Below are 18523 nucleotides of genomic sequence, written 5' to 3'. Positions count from 1 at the left end.
GACCATACCTCCTTCACCATACCCCATTTCCTTTTCCCTCTTTTACCTGATCTCCTTACCTGCCCTCACCTCCCTCTGGTGCTCCTCCCCCACCTTTCCTTTTTCTCCATGGCCTTCTATCCTCTCCTATCAGACTCCCCCTTCTTTTTCACCAATCAACTTCCCAGCTCTTTACTTCACCTCTCCCATTCCTGGTTTCACCTGTCACCTTGTGTCTCTTCCTCCCCTCCCCCCACCTTTCAAATATACTCCTTGTCTTTTTTTTCTCTCCAGTCCTGATGAAGGCTCTCGGTCCGAAACGTCAACTGTACTCTTTTCCATAGATGCTGCCTGGCCTGCTGCGTTCCTCCAGGATTTGTGTGTGTTGCTTGGATTTCCATCATCTGCAGGTTTTCTCTTGTTTGTGAAAAGATGTGAGGTGGATGCAATTAACCAGTACTAAGCAAAAATCAATTCCAAAGAAAATATTTCCAATAAAAACTATTAAAAAACATGCAGCAGAAACATGTTGCCTCGGTTTGATGAAAGTAGCTCACCAAATAAACCCAATATCACTTCACCAAAACACAAAATCACATTGCACTTCACTGGCCAAGCCCCCTACAATTACAGTCGAGTTGGCATTGAAATAGGTTAAATTGCCCACAAGCGGGGGTAAAAAATATGCAAATTGCTCAAAGGAGGAATTATAAGCAATTCTTGCACAGTTAGTTCCCATTGTCTTGCAGTATAGCAATGTCACAATAGCGAATTAGACAAAGACAAAGAATAACACACAAAATGCTGGAGGAACTCAGAAGGCGAAGCAGCACCAAGAGGAATAGAGTTCTGATAAAGGTCTCGGCCCAAAACGTCAACTGCTTATTCCTCTCCACACATGCTGCCTGACCTGCTAGTTCCTCCAGCATTTTGTGTGTGTTGTTCTGGATTTCTAGCATCTGCTGAATCTCTTGTGTTTAAGACCAAGGATACATGGGTAACTATCTTCCAGCAAACAAATGAAACAGAACCATCTTGTTCAGATAGACTTTTCATAGGCAATAACTTTTTGGATGTTAAATGTAGTTTTTGACTTAGAATCATATTACAAATTAAACCATACAGAATTAAACATGTTTAAAAAGGTACAATGGAAGTGGGGTTTCATTTACTCCATCAGTTAAGTATTCGATCATGAATTTACTGTATATCTGGCAGATGAGCGAATGTACTGAATGTTTTACTTAAATAAAATCACCCATAACAGAATTACAGAGCTTCAGTGTTTGAAAGCACTGCAAATTTTAAATCACATATATCAAACAAGGACAATAGATAAAAACCCATTATAGGAATATGTAGAGACTTAAGTAATTGATAAACTATTATGTCTTTCATCAGCAAAGACACCAGTTTTTCTGCTTATTTCATTTGTAAACAGTTTCCTAGCACAGTTTTGGGCAATTTCACAATTTTATATTGTAAGGTGCAATCATGCAGGCTTCTCCAAGAACTAGTCACTAAACAAGACCTATGAGGAAACTGCCACCCATACATTGTGAAGGGTATCAGTCCTTAAAGAGTCTCCTCACTGAAGAGAAGGCACTAGACAGCTAGATAAAAATCTGCCTGAGGTGAGGGGCAACTTGGCAGAGAGGGAGGGGGAGAAATGGAAAGTTTTGAACTATATGAGAACTTCACTAGGGTGGCCTGCCCTGATTGAATCCTGTGCCTTGAGTGTCCCCACACCATGGTAGGGTGAAGTGATGAACAGCACAGAGCTCTCAACATGTAACACCATAGAAAATCATGGATAATCTGCATGGAACAACCAGTGCTGAGGACTCAGCTTTCAAATAGACTGGCAGATGCTGTGAGCAGATACTCATGGTAGAATAGAACCCTTTCAACTGGTGACCTCAGCATGATGTCCTTCTTTATTGTGTATCAGATTTCATCAAAGGTCACAGTTATAGCCACGAGTTTCAATTTATGGCAGTACTTGAGGAAATATGTGGCATGTAACACATGACTGCCGAGTACGTCTGACTTTAGCAAAGTGTCAGCCAGACAAACTCGAATCATATATGGGAGGGTTTCATCCAACTTTCCAACAGATACAGCTTTATCCAGGATTGATCGCAGTCAAAACTGAGGTAGATTGCTTTTCTGTGCGATCCGCCCTCAAAACCCCAATGCTAATGGATTTAATTTCTGTCAAATGCTGAAAAATAAAAGACCCTCAGCAACAGCATTCTGAAGAGGAACATCATGCAACATTTCTCTCTCAAAAAAAAGAATTAACTGATCACATGAACCCTCCCTGAGGGAGCTCAGTGCTCATCAAGCATGGGTTAAACTAAGATACTTCAAACCAAAAACTACAACATACTTTTGGACGTTCCTGTCTGCATCCGAGGGTTCTAAAAGAGGTGGCTCAGGAAATTGTGGATGCATTGGTAATCATTTTCCAATGTTCCTTAGGTTCAGGATCAGTTCCTGAAGGTTGGAGAGTGGCTAATGTTATCCCACTTTTCAAGAAGGGAGGGAAGGAGAAAACGGAGAACTATCGCCCTGTTAGCCTAACGTCAGTCGTGGGGAAGATGCTTGAGTCCATTATTAAGGACGAAATAGTGGCACATCTAGATGGCAGAAATAGGATTAGGCTGAGCCAGCATGGATTTACCAAGGGCAAATCATGCTTGACTAATCTGTTGGAGTTTTTTTGAGGGTGTAACAAGGATGTTAGACAAGGGTAAGCCAGTGGATGTTGTATACCTAGATTTTCAGAAGGCATTCGATAAGGTGCCACATAGGAGATTGGTGAGTAAAATCAGAGCTCATGGCATTGGGGGCAGGGTTTCAACATGGATAGAAAACTGGTTGGCAGATAGAAAGCAAAGGGTAGCAGTGAATGGGTGTTTCTCGGACTGGCTGGAGGTGACTAGTGGGGTACCACAGGGCTCTGTATTGGGACCACAGCTCTTTACGATTTATGTCAATGATTTAGATGAGGGCATTGAAAACTATATCAGCAAGTTTGCTGACGATACTAAACTGGGTGGCAGTGTGACATGCGAAGAGGACGTTAGGAGAATACAGGGAGACTTGGATAGGCTGGGTGAGTGGGCAGATACTTGGCAGATGTCATTCAATGTGAATAAATGTGAAGTTATCCACTTGGAAGCAGGAACAAGAGGGCAGAGTATTGTCTGAACGGTGTAGAGTTAGGTAAGGGAGAAATGCAAAGAGACCTAGGAGTCCTAGTTCACCAGTCAATGAAGGTGAATGAGGGGCAAATGGAATGTTGGCCTTTGTTACAAGGGGAATTGAATACAAGAGCAAGGATGTCCTTTTGCATTTGTACAGGGCCCTGGCGAGACCACACCTGGAATATTGTGTACAGTTTTGGTCTCCAGGTTTAATGAAGGACATTCTGGCAGTTGAGGAAGTGCAGCGTAGATTCACTAGGTTGATTCCTGGGATGGCAGGGCTGTCTTACGCAGAGAGATTGGAGAGATTGGGCTTGTACACGCTGGAATTGAGGAGATTGAGAGGGGATCTGATTGAAACGTTTAAGATAATTAAAGGATTTGATAGGATTGAGGCAGGAAATATGTTCCAGATGTTGGGAGAGTCCAGTACCAGAGGGCATGGATTGAGAATAAGAGGTCAGTTATTTAAAACAGAGTTGAGGAAGAGCTTCTTCTCCCAGAGAGTTGTGCAGGTGTGGAATGCACTACCTCGGAAGACGGTGGAGGCCAATTCTCTGGATGCTTTCAAGAAGGAGCTAGATAGATATCTGATGGATAGGGGAATCAAGGGATATGGGGACAAGGCAGGAACTGGGTATTGGTAGTGAATGATCAGCCATGATCTCAGAATGGCGGTGCAGACTCGAGGGGCCAAATGGTCTACTTCTGCACCTATTGTCTATTTTGTATTAAGGAACAACATTTTTAATATAATTTATAATCCTTAACAGCATTAAACATTTCCAGGGGTTGAACCATACAGACAATTTGGATTAACAGCCTTTTTCAGAGAAGTAAACATTTCCCAGGGGTCTCCGCACAATGAAACGCTCTTGCAGAATATTCCAGAATGAAGCAAGCATGAAGACCACTTGACAGCATCATTCATTGCAACCAGAAATCAGAATTAAAGATGGTTTATCCAGGTTCCCTGATGCTGGCAAGTTTCCCCAGGGAGCAGTTGGGGAGTCTCTATGTGCCATCCCAGACTTCACATGGTAACCATGTAATAGTCTTATCCAGCCCACTGAAGGATGATAAAATTGTCATTTTATTTCATCACTTGGTGCTGATCACCACTCGGCACCAGCTGTTAACGTGAGTGTGAAAGTCAAGTCAGGACACGTTTAGGCCATAAGGCAATTTCAGTTGACTACTCCGGCAGTGCTCTCTTATTGATGGCCGCTTGGATGAGAGACTAGGGGAGCCAACACAAACATTGTGGGCTGAAGGGCCTGTGATGTGCTGTAGATTTCTATGTTCTATAATAATCTCAGAGCAGCATCTGGCTACTGAACTGCATGCTGGAGGAAATGGCTTTTCACTGCCCTCTTCATCGATTCCTCCAAGAGGACCACAACCTTGTTGTTGGGTTTGGAGGCTTGCGTGCGTCAATGACCTGGAGAACTATGTTGGCTGGAGTCAGGGCTTTATGTCTTGGCTTTTCGTAGGGTCACCCATGCCAAACAGGTCAAAGGGTAGAGGCCAGACTAAGAGTGGTCCACCAGTCCTCCAGGTTCTAGGGTTCAGCTCAGGGCTAACAACCCTGACTAGTAAAACAAAACTGTTATTATAAAAGCAATGAAGAATCCTTCTGCACCTGAGTGTGATGGTATTCCTGAGTCTCCATCTGGGACTTGCATGATTGACAGTAGTGAAAACCAAGAGGAAGCTCCTGACATGATGAAGGAAGCCTGGCAAAGGTCAGACAGTGATGGAGGACCTTTTGTTGCCCTAACTGCCAGTGACATAACAGGCAGTAATGAGATTTTAGGTATAAGATCTCCCATTGATCTCCTCTGCTGAAAAGGGACCCATCACCTTCACCAGATACCTTCATCCCTGCCGTCAACCTAGTAAACTGCCTAAGACCGAGATGGGTTCCTTATTTCTCAGTTCCCCTATTAACAAAGCCAAGTATCCCATATAGTCTCCCCTCAAAATGCCTTCTCAACCCCTCTGTGCCTCACCACCAACCCCTCAAAATCATAACATTAAATTACACTGTCTCCTCACATTGCTTTCCCCAACTGCATCTCTTCTGAATTACTCACCAAACCTACTCTGCCCATTCGACTGCCTCTCTCTGTCCTCCTAAAGACCACCACTCCCTCGCTCAGTACTTTCTGTGCTGATAGGTTTTGCATCTTTCATAAACTATGCAATTGTTCTCCCTGTATCTTCAAGTCAAGTCGTCACTTTATTGTCATTTCAACCATAACTGCTGGTACAGTACAGAGTAAAAACGAAACAACATTCCTCCAAGACCATGGTGCTACATGAAACAACGCAAAATTACACTAGACCTTCACGGGACCACATAAAATGCACAAAACAGTGCAAGGCAATACAATAATTAATAAACAAGACGATAGGCACGGTAAAGGGCAAATTACAATATAATAAATTATGTAAATGTACTTGTAAATGTAAACAATGTTTTAGCAGGAATTGAGAAAGAAATTAGCAAAAATTGCAAAGGGAGTGGAGTGGTGTTCAGGTGGGGGGGTGGTGTGTGTGTGTGTGTGTGTGTGTGTGTGTGTGTGTGTGTGTGTGTGTGTGTGTGTGTGTGTGTGTGTGTGTGTGTGTGTGTGTGTGTGTGTGTGTGTGTGTGTGACTTAGCCTCAATATGTAGCTCACTAAACAATGGCCCTACTGTAGACCCACTGTCCACCATTCCAGTCACCAGTAGTCTTTGCCCATCAATCCTAAGCCTATTTTGTACACAAGTTATCACTGTACCTTTAATGCCATGTCCTTCTGCATTGTCAGTCATTATAAAATAGCTTCATCCAAAACTTTTAGGAAGTCAACACATAAATGTCAACTATGTTGCCTCATCAATATTCAATCCCTGATTATAAAGGACAAGGCCAGGGATCCCTACCATAAACTGTCTCACTGCTCTATGAGTTGTCCCTTAATACCTTCTGAAAGTCACACACTCAGTCACACTGGCAACTGCTCTCTCGATATCCACTCAAGAGTCACAGAAAACTAACTTAATTTTCATTCTGAATATAAATTCTTGAAGGTGCCCTTATTAAAAGGGCTTTTCTTGTTTAACCTCCTTAACAAAGCATGTTTCAACATACTAGATTAACCAGACTCAAACTGATGGAACTATAATCCTATAATGGTTTATGATCAGGCAGAAAAGGTACAAATTACATAGAAAAGTTGAGCTAAAGTATCTAAGGAAAGTTGCAAAATTCCTTCCCTGAAAAACATCAGTAAACATGCTCACTCTTTACGATAAAGCAATAGTTTTGGGTAATTAATTTCCTAATCACAGCCCAGAATTGTTAAATTCCATTTCACAATATAACATAGCAGGTAGTGGCCTGGGAAACAATGTTCTATGCTTCCTGTAACAAACCACATATTGTTGCCTAACCCTTCTCAGCTTGAAAAAATACAATCTAACCTCAGTTCTTCAAAAAACCTGGCTAAAACAAATATTTTCCCTGAACACCGACAAGGAACTTGGAGGAATTTCAAGGATCATATATCAGATGGCATGTTTGGAAAATCTGTTTGTTCTGAGATTGTAACACTAGAGCTCTTGCCTTGCCCCTAGATACTGGAACAGAAGACCATGAATTGCCCTTCAGTCCAGCACAGGGAGCGCTGTTGTAGGAGGTGCAGTTAAACTGAGCTCTTCTATCCTCTTGCTCATGTTAAATAACTCCAGCAGCTGCCAGCTCCATGTGATACCCAGAAAGACAATTTCATTTACTTAGCACATACCAAGATCTCAGAGATTCCCCAAGAGGTGCTGGACCTACTCTGGGCTGCTCTGGGGGGTGTTCGGATCTGAGAATTTAATTTGGTTCAGAATGCTGTTGTTCGTTTCAATTGTTTGCATGACTTGTTTTTTACTCTCTTGTGCATCAGGTGTTGGTCTTTATCTTTTTCCTCTTTCTTTAATTGGGTTCACTCAGGTTTCTTACTCTGCGGCTACCTGTAAGCAAGCAAACTTCAAGGTTATATAATTTATACGTTCTTCGATACTAAAAGTTCTTTGAATCTTTAAACCTTTATAAATTTACAAGGTTCTAAGTGCCTCTGGAATGTTGTAATGTAGGAAGCACAGAAGCCAAAGACTCCACAAGCAACATTGCCATAATGCCCATATTAATAGGTTGTATGTGGTATTGGTCAAGAAATAAGTAGCAGTCAACACTATCCATTCTTCTTGAGGTAGTGGCCATGAGGACTTTTTGCATCCACTGAGGGATGATCCAGATCAGATCTTTTCTCTGTCTGCCGCAAAAGACAGGATCTCCCGGTGGCCAACCATTTCAATTTGACTTCCCACTCTGGCATGTCTGTCCCTGGCCTCCTCTACTGCCAGGATGAGGTCAATCTCAGGTCAGAGGAGTAACGCCTCATATTCCATCTAAAGAGCCTCCAATCTGATGGCACAAATGTTGATTTCTCCAATTACTGTTACTTATGCTCTTCTCCCCCTCCTGTATTTTTCCATTTTCTATTTCCCATGCTGGCTAACCTCTCACCTTCTGTTTTCCTCACCAGAACATTATTTCTTTCTGGTTCCCTTCATTCTTCTCCAATCAGATTCCTTCTTCTTCAGCTCTTGACCTCTTCCACCTGTCACCACCCAGCTTCTTATATTATCTCCCCACCCCAACCCACCTAGCTTCCCTCTCACCTGGTCTCACCTATCACCTACCACCTACCAGCTTGTACTGATCTCTTAGCCCCCCACTTCCTGATGAAGTCTTCACCAGTCGTGATGAAGGGTCTCAGCCCAAAACACTGGGTGCTTGTTCCCTTCTGTAGGTGCTACCTGACTTGTTGAGTTCTTCCAGCAGTTTCTGTGTGTTGTTCAAGGTTCCCAGCATCTGCAGAATCTCTTGAGTCCAGATCATTCCTGCCTTGTAACAGTGCTCAGCTTCCTAGCAGCTCGGAGGCAAGAGTGTCACCTATTGAACAACGGCCGAGACATGTCAACTTGGCCAGCTCAGGGCTATGCAGAACATTCCACAATTCCCCCATGTGGATAGTTTCTGGTTAATGAACTGAACTGTGTATTCATGGCATCAGTCCAAGAAAACACATCATCCTGTGATGAAGTAAGAAATGCCGGGCAGCTGTTGGGTAAACATTGTGCCAGTACTCAGATTGCAACAGACGCCAAGGTTCCTATAAAAAGCCCAGTGCCGCTAACTCTCTGCAGTTTGTTCACAACCAGGACAATGGCTGCTTCCACTGTGCTGGTCTTGGTTGCTATCAACCTGATTCAGTCGTTCACTGCTACTCCCTCCAACTGCAAGATACTCCAACCAAAAAAGATTGATCTGAAGAGTACGACGGTAAGACGATCATAAATCAATCTGAACAAAAAACGGAAATAGCTCACATTTTCGGAAAATTTTTCAAATCCTTTGTTTGTCCGAATGTAGTTTCACAAGCAATAGAGGTTTTTGGTTTATGATTGCTGTTGTATTGTATGAAGCATGGCTAAGTGGATACAGCTTGCTCTCACTAACAATGGGGTAATGACCAGATGATCTGTCACCAGTGAAAAGGGATAAGATTGAAACATTAGTCAGAATACAACGATAACTCTTCCTTACAATGGTGCTGTGGGATCACTGGTGACCACCTTAGAGGCGGCGATGGGTTAAAACTGCACTGAACTGCAGCTCGAGTCACTTTGACTCAGGTTCACTAACTGAAATCTGAACCTTGTTCTACCAACACAGTACAAATGGCCTGGTGTGTACCTGAATACTTGACCTTGATTCAAAACAGGGAAGTCACTCCATATTTCAGATGTAGCAGGTTGGTTTGGAGTCTTCTGGCATCGTGCCCAGCAATAAAATCAGCTGGACAATGGAACATTTTTCTCTTTTTTCTTGTGCATTTCTGTCCTTTAGTTACAAAAATGTTGCCGCTGGCAATGGGGAGGATTATTGGGCCGAGTTCCTGGATCCTGGAATGGGTAACAAAGTGCTTTTTCACTCCCCAATTGGCCTCGAGGAGACAGAGCACTAGGGAGGGTGTATCAGTCAACCTAAGACATGGGCATTGGGGAGGGAGGCAAGTCACATGGGGAAACCTACAGGAGTACATTCAGCTAGACTTGGGATCACTTTGGAAATGGGTATCCAGCTCTCAGCAAAGCTCTAGATAGTTGTTGTAGCCTGGTTCTGCTCTAGAGGGCTTCCTTTGCTGACTGGTTGATTTCTCCTGCCAATGAGGTGGTGATGAGTAGTCACCCTGGAACCTGTTGTCATCAAAGAAGGTTGCTACATGCAAGCCTTTTTTGTACCTTCGGCGGTTATGTCACCAAACTCATATGATGTGCCCCATGAGCCCACAAACAACACTGAAAGGTCATCGCCCACAAAGTCCACTTACAATGATGATTTTTACTCCTCTTTATCTCCAACAGTTCTCTGGCAAATGGTACTTACTGCGCTGGGCAACTCAGTACAAGCCCTACCGAGAGGAGTTTGGCCAAGTGGACAATGCTTACCTTGTGAACTCTCCTGTTGTCCAAAAGAACAAAATGCTGATGAAGGGCTACATGCGGATGTAAGTCCAACTGACTCCGTGCCTTCCCTTTCTTTCCCTTTAGCTCATTCAGCCCCTTATCCCTATTGACAAACTGGCACAGTAGGTAGTACTTCTACATCAGGGCTCTAGCAGCTGGCTTTAAACCTGGCATCCAGTGCAGAGGATGCACACCTCCTTATAAGCCTCCAGGTGCTCCAGCTTCCTCCCACACTCCAAAGACGTACAGAGAGTAGGTTAATTGGTCTCATGGGTGTAACTGGGTGGCGCAAGCTCACTGGACCAGAAAGGTCTGTCACCATGTTGTATCTCAAAATAAAAATATAAATTAACTACTGCAGAGTGGAAGGAGAATCAGGAGAAGCTGGTGAAAAAAGATTGCAGAGAAGTCAGTGGCAGAAGGGGATTGATGGGATTGCTCAGAGCTGGCAGGGACATGATGGGTCAAATAGCCTCTTTCAATGTCATATTAAATTTTAAAAAAAATACTAACTGTATCTATCTTCCTATTTCTATACCCTTGCCTCACCAAACTCTTTAAATTGAGACACAAAAGATCAAAGACATTGGAATCAGGTGCAAAAATAACCGATCTATTGGTGGAACTCTGCAGGTCAGGCAGCGTCTGTGAGAGAAATGGGCATTTGATGTTTTGGCTTGAAATCCTTCATCCGGACTTAAGAGAGTAGAGGGAAGATGAATAAAGGCAGATGAATGAAGGGAGTGGAAATAGAGAGAGGAGTGCCGGCAAGTCATGGGGAAGAGGTTCAACATAGGTGTTAGGACTAATCTTCACCTGAATGCAAAAACATTGGAGCAACTCAGCTATGATCCACATGGGGGGGTGGGGGGGGAGTCGTTCAACAATGAACTGATCCATCATATAAGCTCTGACCCTGGGGAGGGAGGCTGTGGGTGCTGGTGTTGGATAAACAGTTACCATAGCAATAGTAAAGGATGTAATAAACTAGCAACACAGAATAGACTCAACAGTTCTCACTTTGACGTTAATTCTTTTTTTTCCCAATCAACTAGAGGAGACAAATGCATCTCTGAGATGGAGGCCTACGATTTATCGAGAAATGGTGTGGATTTCACCAGTGAAGGTAAATACCAAGGTTAAAAGTACACAGAAATGCAAAGGATTGAGCATCTCAGTTCAGATGAGCCACAAGAACAGGATGGGTGGAAACATCACACTCATAAAACTCAGAGGAGCTTTCAAACTTGGGGAAATTATTAGCCACTCAGTTCTACCATTCAAGGTGATGATGTCAGATTAAGCTCATTTTTGTCTAGAAGCTAAAGCATTTTGTTTTCGGGCACCAATCATACAAAGTTCTCTTTTCTGCAATGGGTCTCAATAGCCATCATTTCCACATAATATTTCACTGTTAAAAATTGGACCAGGTAACTCCAAGTGCAATAGTCAACTGGGTATCTGATGTTTCACTGGCATCAGCTACATTTCCAATGACATTGTTGTCCACCAATCACCCATCTTTGCCCACAAGTATGGACATAAAGTGGAACACCAAGCTCAACACACTAATAAAACAAGCAGCATATTATACTAGTTTTTCTTGCTGTGTTAAGGGACATTGTAATATCAGGAAACCTGGCTAGTCAGCTCAAATATTTCCAAAAAATATATATACTTGTTCTTTGCAAAAATTTACTTGTTCAATCTCCATGTACGACCGAAGGAATCTGGAATATGATCTGTACAGCTTGCTTCCGTGAGTCAATTATATTACGTGCTGGATGGCCATCTCATAAACACAAGAGAGTCTGCAGATGCTGGAAATTCAGAGTAACACACACAAAATGCTTGAAGAACTCAGCAGGTCAGGCAGCACCCACAGAGAGGAATAAAGAGTTGATGTTTCAGGCCGAGAGCCTTTATTAAGACTCACGATGAAGGGTTTCAGCCTGAAATGTCGACCTTTCCACAGATGCTGCCTGACCTACTGAGCTCCTCCAGCATTTTGTGGATGGCTAGTTCTCCCAGCTTAGCCCTGCAGTGTTAATGAGGACTTTACAGCATTGAGCAGAATGGAAGTGGATCGGCTGCTTCTGAGCTGTATGCCTTGGCCACTACCAGGTGCTCTGCTAGTTCTAAATTTTCTCTCTTCAAACATCTCAGTAATGGTATAAATAGCTTGCTAGTCTTATCACAGAGCACTTCAGCCAACTGCACTGGGTCAAGGGCCAACCAGTAAGGACGGCATAGTTCCTTAAAGGGCATTAATGAACCCGATGTTTTTTAATGGCAAAATGAGTTATGTGTTCATCATTATTTATTGTTTTACCTTGTACTGCCTCAATGCACTGTGTAATGAATTGATCTGTTTAAAGAGTACTTAAGCCAAACTTTTTACTGTACCACAGTACGTGTGACAATAATAAGCCAATTCCAATTTTTAAGTTCCAGATCATTATCTGAATTTAAATGCCATTGTTGCAGTGATGGGATTTGAATTCATGTCTCTTGACTAGCAATGCTAGGGTCTAAGTGCTGTGCCACTACTATAATCAATTTTCAGTAACGCGGTACATTTGATTCCTATTCCTAACCTGCAGTCGTATCTGAGTAAAAAAGTTCAAAGTTCCAAGTAAAAACAGCACCACATTCCGTACTTTTTCTTCAACATTGCTTCCTACTTGGGAAATTTCAATTGGGTGAACTAAATCTTACTTCCTTTACTTGCAGCCATGCCATTTATGATGTTCAGAATTCTCGACACAAAGATTCAAAATTCCTTGCTTTTCTACATTGAGGAGAAAAGAGAAGGCAAAATGTACCACACACTTTCCCTCTATGGTGAGTGCATGTTGCCTTATTCAGGAAAATGTTGAATGAAGAATATTTTCTAAGCCAAGAAATGCAGTGGGTCAGAGGTCCTATCCTATCTCCTATCCTGTCACCCCTCCAGCCCCCTCTAATTTTCATTCTTACGGCTCTCTGCTCCTTCAATCCTACTATACATCCATCCTTCCACCTGTCTCTCTGCTCTTCATCCATTCTTCCCATTACACCTTTGGTTCCATCTCTACCCTCTTCCTTCTCCCCTTTCTCTTTGCTGTCTTGGTCCCTCCACCTATATCTCCTTTCCTCTTCCAACTTCCCCCTTTTACGTCTTTCACCCTTCCCTTACGGCACCACCTCTCCCTGCCCAGCTATCACAACTCCACCCTGCCTTTCCCCTTCCTATTCTTCCTTCCTCCGTTAACCACCCCCTGAGCTCTGTCCTCACAGGCACTCCAGCCCCAGTGTCAGATATGCCTTCCAGCAGATGAGCTGTGCCAAGGCTAATTCCTTTCAGCAATCTGCAAATCATAGTCCACCTTAAGATTTACGACCAGGAAACAGAAACCATTTTATCTAACCCATGAACAGGTCGAAAGCCAACTGCAATGGAGAATGAGCTGAAGATCTTTGAAGAACAGGTGCAATGTGCAGGCATGAAGACGGATAGAATCATAGTGCTACCTCAATTGAAGGTTAGCTTCCTATTTTTTCCCCAACAGATATCATGTTTGCAACCTGAAAGCTTAACATTAATATAAATATAATATGTATTTATTAATATATGATGTCTATGTTATTTATATGATAGTTTGATCCAGTAATACCAACCGACACCTCAATCAAGCTCTACAAAAGTATTGTCCATGCTCAATTTGCAGTGTCCTAACTATCAGACTACCGATCTTCACTGACCTACAGTACACTGTTTCCCAATCCCCGTCTTGAAAATCTGTTTGCAAGTCCTCCCTTTCTCTTTTCAGATCCGTGCACTCTCCTCTAATCCCAGCCACTTGAACCACTCTGATTTTTTAACATTCCGTGACTAATGACTGCCCCTTCAGTTCCCTAAAACACCTAATTTTTTTTCCAATCATAAGACTGAGTGCAATTAGGCAGAGATTTTGCTAAAATTATTGAAAGTCAGAGAGCATCTGAAGGGATTCCACCAATAATCTTCATTATGCAGCAGCCTGGCTCTTCCCAGATGCACATCTGAGAGAAAGGAACTAAAATCCGTAAACGCATGGTTCATGGTTCACGTTATACTGTGGGTAAAGACCATAAGACAAGGAGCTGAATTAGGCCATTTGAAATATCAATTCTGTTCAGCCATTCGATCACAGCTGATTTATTCCCCCTCAATCCTATTCTCCTGCCTTCTGCCTGTAACTATTGACACCCTTACCAATCAAGTCCTTAAAGAAATACCCATTGATTTGTCCTCCATAGCCATCTATGGCAATGAATTCCACAGATTCTGTCTGATTCCTAAATGGACATTGAACCCAGGACTCTCAATACTAAAGTTCAAGAACAGTTATTGCTCAACCATCAGACTCTTCAACCAATAGGGATAACTTCACTTGCCCCATCACTGAACTCTTCCCAACCTGATGACACATTTCACAGATTCTTCATCTCATGTTCTCAATATTTATTGCTTATTTACTTATTTTCATTATTTACTTTTCTTTTGTATTTGCACAATTTGTTGTCTTTTGCACATTGGCTGTTTGTCCACCTTGTTAGGTGCAGTCTTCCATTGATTCTATTATGGTTCTTAGATTTACTGAGTATGCCCCTCAAAAAAAAACAAATCTCCGGGTTGTATATGACAACATATTTGCATTTTGATAATACATTTATTTTGAATTTTGAACTTTGAACTTTGATTCACTATACAACACCAAATTCAGAATTGCCTTTTCCCTAATGTGCTCAACCACAAGCTGGTCTAAGAGGCCATTCAGTAGGCATTCTACAAATTCTTTCCGTTAGGATCCAGCGCCAACCTTTGTTGTCGCAGTCTAACTAAATCATGAAATCCCCCTTATCTTATCTCCAGTTGTAATTTCTGCCCTACCACCTGGCTATTCCTCAGAGACCTGGATATAACACCCATCGTGTCTTTTTACTCTTGCAGTTTCTTAATTCTACCCACAAGGATTCTACATTTTGTGATTCTATTATTTAGATTATTGGTATACTGTGATAGAACGAAAGCAGACGGTGGTATCATAAACGTGAATTTCATTGTTTTTCTTTCTTTCCATCAGGACGAGTGCAACCCAGAAGACACAGTGGAAGCCCTCAAATTAATATAAAAGCACCAAAAGAGGAGCTTTGGAAATATTTCTGTAATAATTCCAAGTTAGCACAGGTAGTTGTATTCATTTAGCATTAGTTCTAAAACCATTCCCTAACGAAATCTGCTTTCCCCAATCTGAGTGATGATCAGAAGTGATAAGTAGATTCTTATCTGTTATATGGTACATAGATTTGAACATGTCTACTTTGGAGAGGTGTTTTGACAAAAGGAGAAAGGAGAATTTTATTCTAAGCACAGTGATTTATAATGATCTGCATGGAGCTGACTGAAAGGCTGGTGAAAATTATGATGTTCAAAAGGAAAACGGATATATTCAGTATTTCTTTCATAATAAAATATTTCTCTGTACATTACCATACCACCAGTTATTTGTGTGCGTATATATTAAATGTGTTTGCACATCACATATTGCAGTGTTCCAAAGCATCTATTTTAAACTTAATAGTGGATGGATGTCCCTGCCTTAGAACCAGCTAGGCTTTACCCATAGCCCTCTATTTTTCTAAGCTCCATGTAGCCATTCAGGAGTCTCTTAAAAGATCCTATCGTTTCCGCCTCCACCACCGCTGCCGGCAGCCCATTCCATGCACTCACCACTCTCTGCGTAAAAAATTTACCCCTGACGTCTCCTCTGTACCTACTTCTATGCACCTTAAAACTATGCCATCTCATGCTAGCCACTTCAGCCTTGGGGAAAAGCCTCTAACTATCCACACGATCAATACCTCATTATCTTGAGCACCTCTATCAGGTCACCTCTCATCCTCCATCACTCCAAGGAGAAAAGGCCGAGTTCATTCAACCTATTCTCATAAAGCATGCTCCCCAATCCAGGCAACATCCTTGTAAATCTCCTCTGCACCCTTTCTATGGATTCCACATTCTTCCTGTAGTGAGGCGACCAGAACTGAGCACAGTACTCCAAGTGGGGTCTGACCAGGGTGTGATATAGCTGCAACATTACCTCTCAGCTCTTAAACTCAATCCCATGATTGATGAAGGCCAATGCATCGTATGCCTTCTTAACCACAGAGTCAACCTGCGCAGCAGCTTTGAGTGTCCTTTGGACTCGGACCCCAAGATCCCTCTGATCCTCCACACTGCCAAGAGTCTTACCATTAATACTATATTCTACCATCATATTTGACCTACCAAAATTAACCACTTCACACTTATCTGGGTTAAACTCCATCTGCCACTTCTCAGCCCAGTTTTGCATCCTATCAATGTCCTGTTGTAACCTCTGACAGCCCTCCACGCTAGGAACAACAACCCCAATCTTTGAGTCATCAGGAAATTTACTAACCCATCCCTCCACTTCCTCATCCAGGTCATTTATAAAAATCACAAAGAGTAGGGGTCCCAGAACAGATTCCTGAGGCACACAACTGGTCACCAGCCTTCATGCAGAATATGACCAGTCTACAACCACTCTTTGCCTTCTGTGGGCAAGCCTTTTCTGGATCCACAAATAATGTCCCCTTGGATCCCATGCCTCCTTACTTTCTCAATAAGCCTTGCATGGGGTACCTTATCAAATGCCTTTCTAAAATCCATATACACTACATCTACTGCTCTACCTTCATCAATGTGTTTAGTCACATCCTCAAAAAATTCAATCAAAGCTATTCCTAATCATATTATCCTTCTCCAAATGTTCATAAATCCTACCTCTCAGGATCTTCTCCATCAACTTAACAACTACTGAAGTAAGACTCACTGGCCTATAATTTCCTGGGCTATCCCTACTCTCTTTCTTGAATAAAGGAACAACATCCACAACCCTCCAATCCTCCCAAACCTCTTCTGTCCTCATTAATGATGCAAAGATTATTGCCAGAGTCTCAGCAATCTCCTCCCTCGCTTCCCACAGTAGCCTGGGGTACATCCCGTCCAGTCCCAGTAACTTATCCAACTTGATGCTTTCCAAAAGCTCCAGCACATCCTCTTCTTTAATATCTACGTGCTCAAGCTTTCCAGTCCACTGCAAGTTATCCCTACAATCGCCAAGATCCTTTTCCATAGTGAATACTGAAGCAAAGTATTTATTAAGTGCCTCCACTATTCCCTCCAGTTCCATTCACACTTTTCCACTGTCACACTTGATTGGTCCTATTCTCTCACGTCTTATCCTCTAGCTCTTGATAATGGGAAGTTTAGCTAGGTATCACACCTTGGACAAATTACTGAAGCACAGCTACACCTAAAAGGGAGTAAATTCTAAACACAATCTGTGGGAACAGATCTGGCAGAGAAGACTCAATAGGCTGGATGGCTTCATTCTACTCCTATGGTCTTATGGAACAATATGCAACTGAACAAGCAGTCAATTTGTAAACTAGGCTCCCTAGATAGAACAGAGAGCAGCCAATATTAATCCAGGTAAATTCAAATTAAACATGTTTCCTTTAAAAAAATGAGTTTAGAAATTAATCTGAGATATGACCTACAGCAGCCAGCAATTATGAGATGGGCAGCTGTGAGACAAGTTCAGACTCAATATAATTTACCATGGAAATTTAGCAACAGTAAACAGCAAATACAAGAGTTTCAAACCAAGGGGTGGGGAGAAAGGGGAATGGTGAGAAAACATCAAGCAGATGACTCTCTTAAATTGGGCTGCATGAATAAAGATGCTCTCCAATTCAATCCAGGTCAGTATTGAAATAGTTATTCTAAAGTAAAAAGACAAAGGCACAGCAGTAAAATAATAGTATTACATGGTAGTTACAGAACAAAAATTTGCCATTCAGGCCAACAAGTCCATGCAGAGTCTGTTTTCTAAGTCTCTCTCCTCCTTCCTTTCTTAGTCCAATCCCATCAACAGTTTCTTGAATTTCTTTCTCATGTCCAAATAGTATCTCTGCTATTTGCCTCTGACAATTAATTCCTCAGGCTTATCCACCTTCTGGATTTATTAATGACCAAGGTACCTAGGCTGACATTATAACTAAGCAGCTTGGTTTATGGGTGAGGGAACTTGATGGGCAGAAACTCACACCTGGAGATTCTGTTTCCCTGATGCTTACCAGGATCCAGACATTTGGCCTCACCAAGATGGCTTTGCACATCCTTCTCCATTCTCAGAGAAGGCAACCTTACATAGTTAAAGACTTGATCTCCCTTCACATTCTCACAGCACAGGCTTAAAGCTTTCATCTTACTCTTAGCTATCTATGCTGAGATTCTCTGGGGGAGTTGGTGGTAGGAGGGGCCTGCTGATCTGATGAAAACTAGGCCTACCCATCAATTTCCCGCACTCCTCCATCCTTCTTTCCTCTCTGTTTCCTCTCAGCCATTCAATTTCCCGTAGAGGAAAGATGAACTAATAAAGGGAAAATAAACCTTGCAAAATTCTTCTCAACCCTCTCAGCCAATCTTTTGAATTATATAACATCTTGTATTTTGAGTGCATCCAAATCAAGGAGCTAATATGGGTTTTATATTTTTCCTTATGAAGTCAAGTATCTGAAAAAAGCAGTAAGATGGCAATGAACTGGTTGTCAAAAAAAACTGAAGGTACAGTAAATCTGAAATAAAAACAGAAAATACTCAGAACTGTTCTGACGAAAGGTCTTTGACCTGAAATATTAGCTGTTTCAC

General features: G+C 42.2%; 1 protein-coding gene across 1 annotated transcript; it reads left to right on the top strand.

Moving 5' to 3' along the window:
- Nucleotides 1-8416: 8416 nt before the first annotated feature.
- On the top strand, nt 8417-15278 carry LOC132407319 (lipocalin-like). Its single transcript, XM_059993654.1, has 6 exons — nt 8417-8572; nt 9658-9800; nt 10815-10885; nt 12493-12603; nt 13180-13283; nt 14868-15278. Exons 1-6 carry the CDS (start codon nt 8456-8458, stop codon nt 14913-14915), a joined length of 594 nt encoding a protein of 197 aa, XP_059849637.1. The 5' UTR covers nt 8417-8455; the 3' UTR covers nt 14916-15278.
- The last annotated feature ends 3245 nt before the right edge of the window (nt 15279-18523 follow it).

Source organism: Hypanus sabinus, chromosome 18 (assembly GCF_030144855.1).
Source record: "Hypanus sabinus isolate sHypSab1 chromosome 18, sHypSab1.hap1, whole genome shotgun sequence".
NCBI classification, from domain to species: domain Eukaryota; kingdom Metazoa; phylum Chordata; class Chondrichthyes; order Myliobatiformes; family Dasyatidae; genus Hypanus; species Hypanus sabinus.
Note: the sequence above shows the minus strand (reverse complement) of the source record. Positions and strands in the feature narration are given on the sequence as shown.

Coding starts and splice junctions, on each gene's coding strand:
- LOC132407319 (XM_059993654.1), top strand. CDS start 8,456: ATGGCTGCTTCCACTGTGCTGGTCTTGGTTGCTATCAACCTGATTCAG. Junction 8,573..9,657: donor TTGATCTGAAGAGTACGACG/GTAAGACGATCA, acceptor TATCTCCAACAG/TTCTCTGGCAAATGGTACTT. Junction 9,801..10,814: donor ATGAAGGGCTACATGCGGAT/GTAAGTCCAACT, acceptor CCAATCAACTAG/AGGAGACAAATGCATCTCTG.